The sequence below is a fragment of the Danio rerio genome, chromosome 13 (assembly GCF_052040795.2).
Source record: "Danio rerio strain M-AB ecotype USA chromosome 13, GRCz13ab, whole genome shotgun sequence".
Classification (NCBI taxonomy): Eukaryota; Metazoa; Chordata; class Actinopteri; order Cypriniformes; family Danionidae; genus Danio; species Danio rerio.
The window spans coordinates 26,726,433-26,740,517 of record NC_141033.1 but is presented as its reverse complement, the minus strand read 5'-3'; the positions used below and the strand labels follow the sequence as shown (position 1 = coordinate 26,740,517).

General features: G+C 36.7%; 1 protein-coding gene across 5 annotated transcripts in view; it reads left to right on the top strand.

Annotated features, from left to right (window-relative positions):
- Positions 1–14,085, top strand: part of urb2 (URB2 ribosome biogenesis homolog) — a 30,972-nt gene that overhangs the window by 1,540 nt on the left and 15,347 nt on the right. For 2 of the 5 annotated variants that reach the window (XM_087278406.1, XM_087278404.1), the window contains exons 2-5: positions 6,178–6,321; positions 8,099–8,275; positions 10,385–13,619; positions 13,712–13,872. In XM_087278406.1, the coding sequence (XP_087134532.1) occupies positions 6,196–6,321; positions 8,099–8,275; positions 10,385–13,619; positions 13,712–13,872 (3,699 nt within the window). In that variant the 5' untranslated portion in view covers positions 6,178–6,195. 5 annotated transcript variants of the gene reach the window in all.

The window sequence follows — 14,085 nt, the reverse complement described above, 5'->3', positions numbered from 1 at the left end:
ATGCTAATCTGGCTGGATAAACTGAATTTTTAGATTTGAAATATGTTTTAATAAAATATTGCTGGTGAATTTTGCTGTCTTACTCGGTTTTGCATTATGTTATTGTTTAGAACAGGGGTTTTCAAACTTTTTCAGCTGAAGGCCCCTTTGTGTAGGGCGAATTCTTTCGGGGACCCCCAAAAAATAAATATCACGCCACCCCCTTAAATTAACAACTGTACTTAATTTTTTAAAATTGTATTATTCAATACATTTATATTATTATATATTATTCAATAAATTTATATTATTCACTATCTACATTAATTTTTGTAAGATGTTAGTTGAGTTGACATGGTTTCAGTGCTTCAATCTATTGATCAAATCTTCATGCGCAGTGTTCATTGTGGTCTTCTCTCACTGGATTCCATCAAGCCAAATTTTGTGTTCGAATCATCACGTTTACACAGTTTTTTATGCCATTTTTATGCTTTTTTTCTGCCTATGCACAGCTAGACTCTTCTGTATTTACCCTTACAGCTGAGAGTCTAAATGTATCCAAAGATTTAAAGCTTTAAAGTTTTAAAGAGTTTTGTCGTTCATCAGCCTGTTAATGTTTAACAGTTAACTGTACGGTTGTAACTAGCAATACTACAATAGAGGCTGTAGTGGTTCAGTGTGTTTTGTTTATTTTTATTCCTTTTTTTTGTGCACATCATAATTTACTCAAGTCGACAATCCTGACTTACACTGATAAAAAATAATTTCCTAAATGCAATCTAGAATTGGGTATTCAAGTTTAAAGAGCCACAAGTTTTACTTTGCTTAATTTTAGAAGCTTTGCTGACTTTAAAATGTTCATACCAGTGTGTTCTATTAAAAATACTGAACATTACATTTAAATTATTTACACAAATAAATATGGGGAATAAGTGGAATTTCATCTTGAAAAAAATGCATTTATATTCAGAGTATTAAAATTTGATCAGATATGTTGAGCTCCCATAAATTTAGAGCACTAATACATTTTAATAATTAATTAGCCCTATAACATAACACAAATAGATACATTATAATTTTTATAGGCTATAGTGGTTTTATTCAGGGTGTATACAATTTAGTTTTTTTTTCATCCAGTTATGAACCAATGTAAGAGGTTCACTGCAGAGCTCATCCAGCTCTCATTAGTGTAACAGGAGTGAAACTGAGAACTTGCTGATGTGAAGACAGCTCCATTCATTGTTATTGCAGCACTTTTTGCTTTACAATTTTAATATGTTTGTTTGCCATGCTGCAAAGAGGACCGTCTGATATTTGTACAATGCAAAATGTAAAGCCTGTCGCACTTTGGACGAGGTGCAATGTTGTGCCGTGTCTTTAAAATGCTATTTGTTCCCCATGAGTGAAGCCTGCGCAAAGAGGCGCGCGCTCCGCAGCACCCAGCTGATCGATTACTTTAGGAACGCAAGCCATATACAGGGAAGTGCTTCCAGCCTCTGATAATGTTCTTATTGATCATGTATTTTAACTGAAATATTGTCAGTAAATAGACCTGAGCATTCATTTAGTTGTTTAGCGTAAAAGAGGTAAGCGTAAGTGAAAGGTAAACGCCGTCAGGTGCAGCAGACAAGCGTCAAAAATCACAGGAAGTGCCCGGCCAGAAGCGCTTATTCAATAAAAGTCCCCGTGCACAGAGGCGGGCCGCTGCGCTTCTTTCCCTGTTTCACTAAAGTGTCAACTGCATTTAAATGACATAAGCATAAAGCTTAATTTTTGCAGTACTTTTGAGCTCAAATTATTATAAAAAATATATTAACCTTCAGAATGATGCGGGACACAAAATTCAACCATGTGGGCCCATTGAGTACCCCTTATCTAAAAATTTTTGTGGCCCCCCTAGCGCCACCTGGCGGCCCCCCAGGGGGGCGCGGCCCCCAGTTTGAAAACCCCTGGTTTAGAACATAAGTTTAACAGTTTTGAAAACAGTAGTAAGCACATACAAAATGTCTTGTACGTACAAAGATTTTTGTCAGTTGTTGTGTCTGAGTGAGAATAGAATTCATGAAATTTCAGAGATGTTTAGTCCACACAGACTTCTGTTGTGCTCACTGTGTGAAGAGTTTTGCTAAAGTGACCTAGTATTGAGAAATGTGTCCTAGCGTCAGTAAAAAACTGTAAATAAACTAATTGATTAAAAACCCTAAATGTTAAATTTGGATTAATTCTCATTTAGTTTACAGAAGTAAATAAAAAATGAGAGACATCTTTAAATTGTGTTTCTCTGGATTTACTGTATTTTGTATGGGTTTGAATGAGAGAGAGAGAAAGAGAGAGAAAGAGAGAGTTTAAGTCAATGGATCTCAGCAACCACTTTACCTTCAAAATATCTTATTTAGATATAAATTCATTCATTTAACTCAACTTATTTAGCACACGTTTACACTGTGGATGCCCTTCGAGCTTCAACCCAGTACTGGGAAACACCCATACACTCTCAAATGCACTACAGCCAATATAGTTTATTCAAGTCACCTACATCACATGCTTTTGGACTGTGGGGGAAACCACAGCACCAAAAGGAAACCCACAAGAACACAGGGAGAACATGCAAACTCCACAAAGAAATGCCAACTGACCCAGCCGGGGCTCAAACCAGCGACCATCTTGCCGTGAGGCGACAGCACTTACCCCTGAGCCACCGTGTCACCTTAGATATAAATATAGCATATATATATATATATATATATATATATATATATATATATATATATATATATATATATATATATATATATATATATATATATATATATATACCACACAAGGGGAGAAATTGATGAGGTCACACTTTTGAGTGATCCTGTTCTTTTGCAATGTTTAGACAATGACATTTAAAAAAAAACTTTTTGTAGGCTTAATTTCAATTACATTTGCATTTTAAAGGCTACTAATACTTTATTTTTTTACACGTATTTAACTTCTACTTTAACTACATTAACAGTTCAGCAACTTTTTGATTTTTGCATTTTGAAACCTGCTCTGCCTGTTGCACCACAGTTTGTAGTTTTGACCTTTCCAACATGGCGGACACGCAACCACAGCTAAGGCGTGATCTATCTTTTCAGATCTATGGTCTCTGACGAAACCCTTCTCAGACATGATAAATCAAACAGTTTAATGAAGGGTAATAGAGCTCCAGAACGATTTATATCACATCTGTTTATAATTTAGGGTATCTTACATTCCTCTAAATGTGTCCACCAGTGTTTAGATATAATGTTATTATGTTAAACTTTCTGTAAATGTCAAACTACTTTGGTCACAATTTATTTCAACAGTTTAGCAAGCCAACAGTTTATACATTACAAATAACTTCTGACCGAAACAAATCATATATCTTCAAAAGTTTTTCTAAAATGAGCGAACCAGTTTTACACACAAGCGTTGATGCTCCTTTTCGATTATTACTGTCTTGTGTGAAAGTGGAGAGTTCAGAGGTCCCCACAGCGGTAACACGTGTGTCATGAGATTGTGAGTATTTTGAAAGTTTTCCGTATTACTTAACGTTAAAAGATTGCTCACTATAGTAACTGCTGTTGTGCGGTACGTTCTATTTTATTCACTAAAATCTAACAGGCTCTCTATGATTATTTCGCTGTGTGATTCGCTAGGGGCTGCCAGACATTTATCTTCTGTTGTGTTTAAGATTATTTACAGAGTTTACTTTCGTATGATGTTTGTGTGACTTGTGACGTGGAAAAGCTTAATTAATCGATAAAATGACAAAAGCCAGTCATCAGTTTCTCTTTTATTTCAGATTTGCTCAATGTTTGCCATGTAATATCACCAATAACTGTCTCCACTTTACAATGTGTACTCGCATTCAAAAATACAATAGTTTGGTGTAAAATGATTTTGCTGCTTTGTTGGGGACAGGTTTAGATAAAGTTGTTTTTTTATTCACACATTCAGACTTTCCCCTAATAATATATTTTTAGAATATTCTTTGCAAATACTGAATAAGGAAATCATGTTAGGAGTCAATGACTCTCAAAGTACAACACTGTTGACAGTTAATTAAACAATGCTAATGTTGTTTTGAAGTTTTGCATGTCATTTCAGCCCGAATATTCAACGTTTTTTTAATTATTATTTTTATTTATGCTGTTAACAACACACATGATATAGTAAACAAAATAAAGCTTGGGTGATAGGTGGTAAACAATAACAGCACAAAAAAAAGGAAAGAGTATAAATAATTAACAAAAATTCTTACAATTGCAAACAAGCAGGACCTTTACATCAATCAAACATTTTGAAAGGCACAGATGTACAGTTTTAATGGCCTGTCTATTAGCACTTTGCTAAATAGTACAAAAGTAATTTTCAGTTCATTTAAAACAAAGTAAATTTTTTTGGGGGGGGAAATTTACACTTATAAATTTGAAACTTAATCAACAAAATAAATATGTTAATAACAAAAGCTTCATTGTTCAAATGATCTTAATCCAAATATTCAAAGTACCGTGGTAAACAATGTAGGAAGCGTGTCACGAGTTGTCACTAAAGGAAGGTGCGAATATAAAACTAACTTTACCTCAAAGTTTAGTGGTGTGGGTTTGTTAAAGTGCAGCTGCAGGGTCAACAGTGTAACTACAGATCAATATACATACAATAAAAATCGCTGTAATTGCATCAGCGTTAGGTGTAAGCACAGTATAAAGGTTTTTCTTCAAAGTAAACCAGTTGTATTAGAATAATAATTAAAATGCAAGTACATGGTTGCTGTTAAAAACACTTAATGAGGGTCCAATTAAGTTTGAATTTGTTTATATGTTGTCATGATGTTATTGTTTTTGCTTATGCAAGATTAAATTAAATTTATTTTCAACTTGTAAACTAATGATTTCTCACCTAAAGAAGGAATGGCTGTTATTTAAAAATATATATAATAATTTATTATTGTAACTAAAAATTATTTTTTATTATGCGTTATAGATTGCAATATGAATACAATTTTGAGTTAAATAACTCAATGACAAATGTTTACATTTGCAGTATTTATATCTGCTCCAAAATTTGCACAACATCTGTTGTGTACTGGTTGGCGTTACTGTTTTTTTTGTCCTGTCTTGTCTGTTCTGTCTTATTTGCACTAAATGTTACACAAACCGCACTTTGCGCTTTTATTCTCATTTTAATATATTATATTTTTGTTTATCTTACCTTTCTTTATTTCATTCTCTATATTTTTTTATAGTTGTGCATAGTCCTATGTTATATTGTCAGTTTATGTTGTTTGATGTAGCAACTTGGTTCTGGAGGAACATTATTTCGTCTCGCTATGTAGTGCCCTTTATATTGTTGAAATAAATTAAGCCGACTTGACTTGAATAACTGTTTAGAAACAATTTACAATCTGTAGGAGAGTGCATAAAATATAATAAAGCAATCTGTGAACATAGATAAATTCAATAAAGAAAATATGCAAATTAAATGTACATCCTTTTATTGTTTTCCGAGGAGTGTATTCAAGTATACTGTAATTGAATAATCAAATGTAAAGTAATACTGCATAGTCTTCCTTTTACAAACAATTCAATACAATTAATCATTATTCATTTTTTTATTCTTAAAGTAAAAAAAACAGTACATTTTCTTATGCCTGAATGCTTTTATTTAAAACCCTCATACAGTCTCAGGCCTTAAAAAACTCTTGCAAAATAATAAATTATAATCCAGACTCAATGTTGTACTCGTGATTTAACTATTGCGAATGATCACGTTGCGATATCGATGCAGCCCTAACAGTCACTTTATCCAAATAAAAATATTTGAGTTTTGCTTAAAACTAACAAATATCTGTCAGTGGGCTATGAAGTATAGTTAGTTCTGTTAGATTTTTTTTGTTTGATACTGTCCTAATCATGATTTTGCCTTTTTTCAGTGTCACATAAAACAAGACTTCTTTACTCAGTTAGTTTTACAGCGGTTCCCTTAAAACTATTCATTAAAGTTTTTTACTCCTTATTAAGAAAGACTTTAGAAGTCTGGACTCTGAATGCTGTTGTTATGTTTTATCCTTCACTAGCCACCAAATGGTGCTGTTTCATAGAAAACATGTTACATTGCAAAGTGTGCGTATTGGTTATAAATGTCTTACCAGTAACTCATTAACTTGTGGTTTTGTTCCCTTAGACACAAACATATTTAAAGATGGCTGCCATTTACTCTGGCATCCAACTGAAACTCAAAAACACCCGAACACCCTGGCCAGACAAACTAAAACTTGCTCGATTTGCATGGATATCAACACAGTGCCTCCTTCCTAATAAAGAACAGGTAATCCTATTGAAATAAACTCTGTACCACTTGAAGTTAAGGGAGACCTATTTTGCAATAATCACTTTTATAAGGGGTTTAAACACAATTGTGTGGCAAAAGTCTGTGAATATAACCAGCTTCAAAAATACAGTACCAATTGTAAAATTATGAACTGTTATTGCACTATAAAAAAAGCTTTTCAAAAGTAGTTTATAATTTAATTTTATCATTATTCCAGTGATTTTACTGATGAATTTTCAGCTTCATTACTCCAGTTTTCAGTCACATGATCCTTCAGAAATCACTCTAATATTTATTATTATTATTATTATTATTATTAATTGTAATGGTAATAAAAGCAATAATGACTGGAGTAATAATTTTATTCAAAACCACCTGCAGTGAATAATAAATTTTTTTTCTTTAAATTATTTAATAAAATAAATAATAATAAAAAATTGACCCCAAACTTTTGACCAGTAGTGTACATTCAGGAGGTACCACCACACTGCATTTCCCCTGAATTCAGTATTTATACACAGCTGATATTAAAAGGTGGAGTTTTGGTGTAATTCGTCACTTGTTAATCATTCTGCAGTCCTCCAGGGGCTGCACCCAAACATACTTCCTCTTTTTCTAGAAATTCCTTGCAAAACATTAAAATCTTCTGTCGGTGCCAATAGCCTAGTGATAAAGTGCGTTGACATAAAGCATTGAGGTGATCACGGCGACTTGAGTTCGATTCCCGGCTCGAGGTCTTTTGCCAAGCCCCCCCCCCCCCCCTCTCTCTGCTCCCCACGTTTTCCTGTCTCATCCCTACTGTTCTATATAATAAAGGTGAAAAAACCCAAACAATATAAAAATAAAAAGACTTCTCAAATTCAAATAATTGGTGTTCAGTTTTAACAGGAAAGCTAAGTGAGAATTTAAAGTTATTTTCAGATATCGATGTTGCTCTATTTTTCCAGTAAGATGTATCTACTTCTGAGAAAATGCTTTATTAATATGGAAAGCATATCACACACAGAGAAGAAGTTAAGTTTATATATCACCTATACAAATGAATAATGAAAAGAAAAAAGACAAAAATAATAAAAAAATATATTTCTTTTTCCCAACACTGGGTAAGTCCCCCCCGTCCGCCGCCCATTAGTGATGGTCTCACCCTCGTTAGCGTATGATGTTAATCTTGTTTTTGAGGCATTTGTAGCTTCACTCACTTTTGAAAAGGGCACAATCTCATCTGGATTTAAAGCGACAGTCACCAAAATGGCACAATTGGGATCAAAGTCTAAAAGGGGCAGTTTCACAGACATTTATTTGTGAGGTATTTTGAGCTGAAACTTCACATACACACTCTAGGGACAACATAAACATATTTTACTTTGTGAAAAAGGGCAGAATAGGTCACCTATAAGGAGCATGTAGTTTGTATTAGTTAATGGATTTACTAACATAAACAAGCAATGAACAATTCATTTATTACAGTATTTATTCATCTTTGTTAACATTAGTATTTGATAATTCAGTTATTTACTGTTAGTTCATGTTAACTCAAGGTTAACAAGCATACAGTTGGATTATTAGGTCATGTAAGTAAATAAATTAACTATGTGTCACATATTGTAAAGTGTTACCAGAAACAAAATCTGGGTCTTCATGTTTGTGTGAGAGTAAAAGTAATCATGAGATCTCACAAAACTTTATTGCAAATTCAGTTTAATTAAAAAAAAAATGTTTTTACAATGTTTATGTTGCTTGCTTGCTAATAAAGAGATTTCTTCTCCCATAAAAGGTTCTGTTTGACTGGACAAATCATGCTCTCACTTGCTTTTACAATAAGAAAGTGGAGATGCCTCCAGAGGTGGTGGAGGGTTTATGGACCTACCTTGATGATATCCTTCACAGCAGGAAGCTTCATAATGTGCTGAGTCAAGGAAAAACCATTAGCCTTCGTCTCACAGTAGCACAGGTATATATTAGTGTTTCAAATTCCCTACTGTTCTGTATTAAAATTTTTACTGTAATGCATTGTTCTATAATACTCAAGTAATGGTTGGTAGACTAGCAGCAGCACTGTTATTAATACATATAAGGCTTTTATACTGTTGCTTAAAACATGAAAATAAAAATACCAATATATCTTATTAATAATATGGTATGTTATTTTGAAAAAAAAAAAAAGAAATGCGAGTTTTTAAATAAGCCGAACAGAGTCAGAAATGAAGGTCAAGTGGTGAATGACACAGATGGGGAATAACTAAAGCAGGAAGAATGTTGTAGCACAGCCGTGTTCTGTAATGAATTAATTATGTCAAAGACAGATTTTACTTTCTTTTGTAATGTTGATTACTGAATCCTTGTAATGTTGAATCCTTGCACAACATACACTTTAATTAATCTCTCACTTTTGCTAGTGCCCAATTTTTACGTGAGTTTTTGGAAACCAGGGGCCTCATGTATCAACGCTGCGTACGCACAAAAACTCACATTTGGATTTACTAACGATGAAATGAACGTGAGAATGAGCGTTGTTCCATGCCAACTTCATGCCTGGCATACGTACATTTCTTGTGTGTGTTTTTTTATTTCCATTGGCGACTCCTAGAGGCAGTTGTGTTAAATTGCACACTACAAAGTATTTTTAAACCATGCAATGGCAGCTGACAGCTGTATGGGACAAGGTCATCCGCATGTCTAGCAGGTATACAAGGTTTCCATACTATACATTTGACCAGCCAAACATTAAAGCGCAACTTGCAGCGATCGCCGGTTTTCCCATTGTAATCGGAGCGATCAACTGCACGCACATTGCTATAAAGGCGCCATCTGAAGACGAATTTGTATATGTGAATAAGAAACATTTCCATTCAATAAATGTGCAAATAATATGTTATGCTCAAATGCGCTTAACATAATACACACACTTATTAATGATTCCTACTTGTGTTCCTCGTGATAGAAGAGTAGACAAAATCTGATATGTAGTGGGGGAAAAAGAAGAATGAGTTCATCAGACGCTGGATTCGAACCGCGTTCTTGAATGACACTGTCAAAACATGATGCCATGTGTGTTACGCGCTACACCACTCACACTGATGCTGTCTTCCCTCTTTAACTTTGTTGTCTCTGCCGATCAAACGGCCGGAAATCACTCATCTAACTAATTTCAACGAAAAACTTGCAAATAACAGTTTTCCTCCGGTCTACCTCCGATAGGAGCACCTCTAATTCACATTCTGTTTAAAGTTTCTCTTCTTGCTTGCTTTTGCCATTGCTTTTTCGTTTGGTTTTGCCAAAGGGGGAGAAGGCAGGGAGGGGTTTTGCGCTCGTGCATGTTGCGCTCAGTTTCACGTTAATTCAGATGTACAAAGAGAATATGCATGGGATTATGCGTACGCAGTTTCATACATCTAAATTTTTTACTGCATACGCACATTGACAGCTTTGAGCGTAGGCAATGTTTTAGTATGATTTCAACGCAAGTCTTCGTACATGAGGCCCCAGATCTAAATTTAGCGGGAATGGTCAGGTCGGGTAGAAAACAGGGCAGGGCAGGCAGTGGGTGAACAGGCTAAATATACATCAGGAGTGGTCAGGTTCGGAATAAAACTTGACAGGAGAGGATGGGAGCGAGACAAAAAAATCAGTCTTGCGCAGATCTCTAGTTAGCATTGGCAACAGTCACAGCAAGGGATATGCAAATGTTTGAAGACTGCATCAGACCGTACGCTGCGCTCAATGCAGAAGTTTAAACAGAGCGGGGTCACATGACTTCACGCGCATTAGTTAAAGTAATTGAAAAAAATTGAACTGGAAAAATGTTATCGATTATACAGTTGGTTCTGAATGACGATTTCGATTACTTTTCGATTAATCGCCCTGCTATTACTGTGGATAGACTGTAAATGCCTACTGGTTTACCTTTTTTTTCTTTTGTGTTAAACATGAAGGTTTGGTACCACCCGAAGGCCAAAAAGTGGTTAGGAAATAGTACAGTTTCATTGTTGGATGAATAGTTTTAATATGCATAATGAACACTGACATCAATTCATTCATCATTTGTTTTATTTAATTCTAGATAATCAATGACAGGATTTTGGACTATACTTCAGGACTCAGATCTGTCAGTTTCCACACCATTCTGAGCTGTTGCCATGGTATCTTGACCTCCCCGGTGCTCTCTGTTATCTACACTGCTAAGTATGAGTTATTAGTGCAGCTTTTGTCTCGACTCTGTGGCTTGACCAGCATGCAGCTCAGACAACAAAAATATGAGGAGCCTCTCTCACTCAAAGCCTTTGAGGTTCTTCTTGTTGTCCTTAGCAATTACCTTACAGTGCAGAAACAGCAGGCAAACTCCAACCGAGTGTTTTTCCAGGTAACGGCACATCTTCTTCATCCGCTACTCCTCCTCAGACACTTACTGAACACTAGAGTATGGACCGAAAAAGATGATGTCAAGATTCGACAGAATCTGAGCAAGGAAATACGGACCAAAGTGGATGCTGTTCTCCAGTCAGCACTCTTCCTTTCTGATCATTTACAATCTTACAAGGTAGAAGTTTCACCATCCGAGAATGAAGCTGGGGATAGAAAGAGCCATATAGGAAAAGGCTTGCAAGGCCCTCTCAATACAATCCTTACAAGGATTTGCATCCATGGAGCTAGCGAAGAGGAAGAGGCACTATTTTATGCCGTTAAATCAAACTCTCTCTCATTGCTATTTAAATTTGCCCTAGATTCTTTTTGTAGAGGCGGAGAGAACAAGCGAGTGATCTTTCACCTCATGGCAAAACTCATTACTGCTTTGGGGTTCACAGATGAACTAGACATTGATGAGAATTTCAGAGCATCAAACTGGGGTATCTGTTTACTCGCTCTGGAGAACCTCCTGAACTCCTGTTTGGTCGGTGATATCTATAATGTAGCTGCAGACAGAATACAACACGGAGAGGTGCAATTCAATTTCTACAGGAAAGTGGCTCGCCTATTATTTAACAATACACAGATGGGCGTCCCAGCTTGGTACCGCTGTCTCAGAGCTCTGCTCGCACTGAATCACCAAATCCTAGAGCCAGATTTAGATGAGCTTCTCTCAGCTGTGTGGGTTGATGCAGAAAACATGGAACTACGTGTGAGGAAAGCCAGAGAAGCACTTGTGTCTGCCGTCTTGCAAACTTATTCCAAACTCCGACAGCTGCCTAAACTTATCGAAGAGCTGCTTGATGTAGTGTGTCGGCCTGCAGCAGATGAGTTGAGACCAGCTTTGTTGCCGGAAGCGATACAAAAGACCCTGAGTCAGTGTTTGCTAGACAATCCTCTCAGGCAAAATCTTGAGATCTGTGGGCTCATTTTAAAGAGAGTGCAGTCCTGTCTGCTTCCCCACATTCAAGATGAAACATCGGATTTGGCACTGAAAGTCTTTTCTATGAGTTTGCTCCTTCATGCTGTGCTCTTCAGTTTTAAGACTTTGGACAACAGCACCCCTGTGCCAGTTGTAAAGCAAACTCTAAGTTTGATGACAGAAATGCTAAAGGTTGTTGAAGATTTGTTGGAGCAGAAACTTGCCACAAAAGGTCCTTGGATGGAGAAGGTTCAAGAGGTGACTCTTCTGCTTGCTCATACTTGGGTTGAGGCAGATGCTCTCTTTCAAATTCACTGTACTAAGTACACATCACCTTCTGCCTCTCAGAGTAGCACTTTAGTGGACAAAGCTCTGATGCTAAGGAACATGGACAGTCCACTTGGTAGACTATTACAGAATCTCCTTGCTCTCCACAAGCTGAAGATACACTTGCTCAAATCATCCAGTGAATCATCAGAGATGCAGAAAATGGCTCAGTTTATTCTGAACAGGGAAGAACTTTCAGTAATACACAGCCTCGACCAGATGTGGGACTTTCAGTTTTGTAATGTGAATTCCAGCACTTATAATGCAGCCCACTGGTTTCTTGTTACCTCCAACCTTCCATTAATTGCCCCTTATCTTGATCCAAACGACAGGTCTGTTTTTGCAGAATGTATGTTAAAGTCTTTGCTTCAGAGCTTGGATGCCTCTGGAAGCAATTTGGAGAACACTGGGATCTCTGTCTGCTTAATATCAAGACAATTACTGGAGAGTCCTGTTCTTTGTGAGCTCCCTGAGATTTTCTCAGCGTTGACGAAGTGCATCATCAAGGCGTTGTTTGGACTGCTCGACTCATCACACATGCAGCTTATTTGTCCTTCATTTTTGACGCCTCCTGTAGAAAACGTTGAAGTCAAAGATGAAGAAATGGGCATGACACCTTCTATGAAGAGACTCAAAGCTATTGGACAGGAGATGTTGTACTCTGTCAAAATGAAGTCTTCTGTACCTCTATCTAAAAGACAGATAAATGGATTACTGCAGCTAGTCAAAGTCACAAGTGTCCTGAATGGATACGCAATGTCCTATGAAGACTATTTAGAACTTTTTCTGACTTTGTTAACACTGACGTCCACCATTCAGTGTGTTGAAGAAACAAATCTCTCTGCATTTATTGAGTTACTCAAAGAGCTTTTTAGTGTCATGGCTTCACTCTTGCTGGCCAAAAATTCTCAAAGCATCCTGAAAGTTGTTCACGGAAGTAATCTCTTAGAGGCAACAATGACAACCCTTTTCTCTCGGAGCAGTGAAGGCCTCTTCAAGAGTTTGGATGGTTCGACTTGGTTGTCTTTCCTTCAGTCAGTTCAAGATTTCATCCAGTCCCTAATTCGGCTCATAATCGACAGGAAAAGCAGCATATGCCTCAATCTGGAGAAATTTACCTCCTTCATGGTTGAATGTAACTTCACAGCAAGAGTTCTGGCTGTAGACACGGGAGATCTCTTCTCGCTGCAGCTTCATCTGGTAACTTTAAGCGCACTTTGCAGAGAAATGATGACAACCCTCGGCAAGAACAAACAGCTGGACCAGGCCCTGACTCACTTGTTAGAGAAAGCCACTGCTGTCATGGAGCCAGCCATTCAGGCTGTGTTGATGAGCAAGGGAAGTAGTCTCCTCAGGCAGTCCTTCTCTGTTGAAGTGGTAACGGTCATGATCAGGTGTGAACTAGCAAGAGCTTCAAGCTCTAACGATGACGGCCAGGAAAAAATATCCAGTATGCCATTCTATAGGAGCTTTTACCAGCAGATCTTAAAAGAGCTGTTCCCATCACCTCGTCCTATGGACTTCCTCATTTCATCAGTTCACTATCTCTCTGCATTCCACATGGCTGCAGAGAAGACCAAAGTGGCAGATCTTGAAGATCTTCATATTGAGATTTTGCAGAGTATCCAAGCGCTGCTGTCAGGTAAAATGCCCTATGGCTTCAGTAAATTGACTCTCCAAATTGTTGTGAAGCTTCTGCCTTTTCTGAAAATAGCATGTCAATCATTTCTTCAGGAACGTGGATGTCTCTGACAGACGTGAAAGAGCTGGAGGGTCCAGTGAAGGAACTGCTTAATCAGCTGATGTCCAACTGTTCTCAAGAGCAGTTCCATCTATTTCTGCTGATGCTCAGAGAGGGGCTTGTGGCAGCCAAGGTTGAAGGAGGCCAATGCACTGTAAGACATTTATTTGTAGATGAGTATTTATTACTGGGTTCTTATTATAGTTGTAATAGCATAAAACAAATTATTACTTAATGCTGTTAATACATGTAAAAGGTTAACACATTCATTCAGTTTTGGAGTTTTTCAGTGTATTTTTTTGTAAAAACCTGCAGAACACAAGTCCTCAAGTGCGACCCTCATTGATGATTTAAATGATTTGATTCA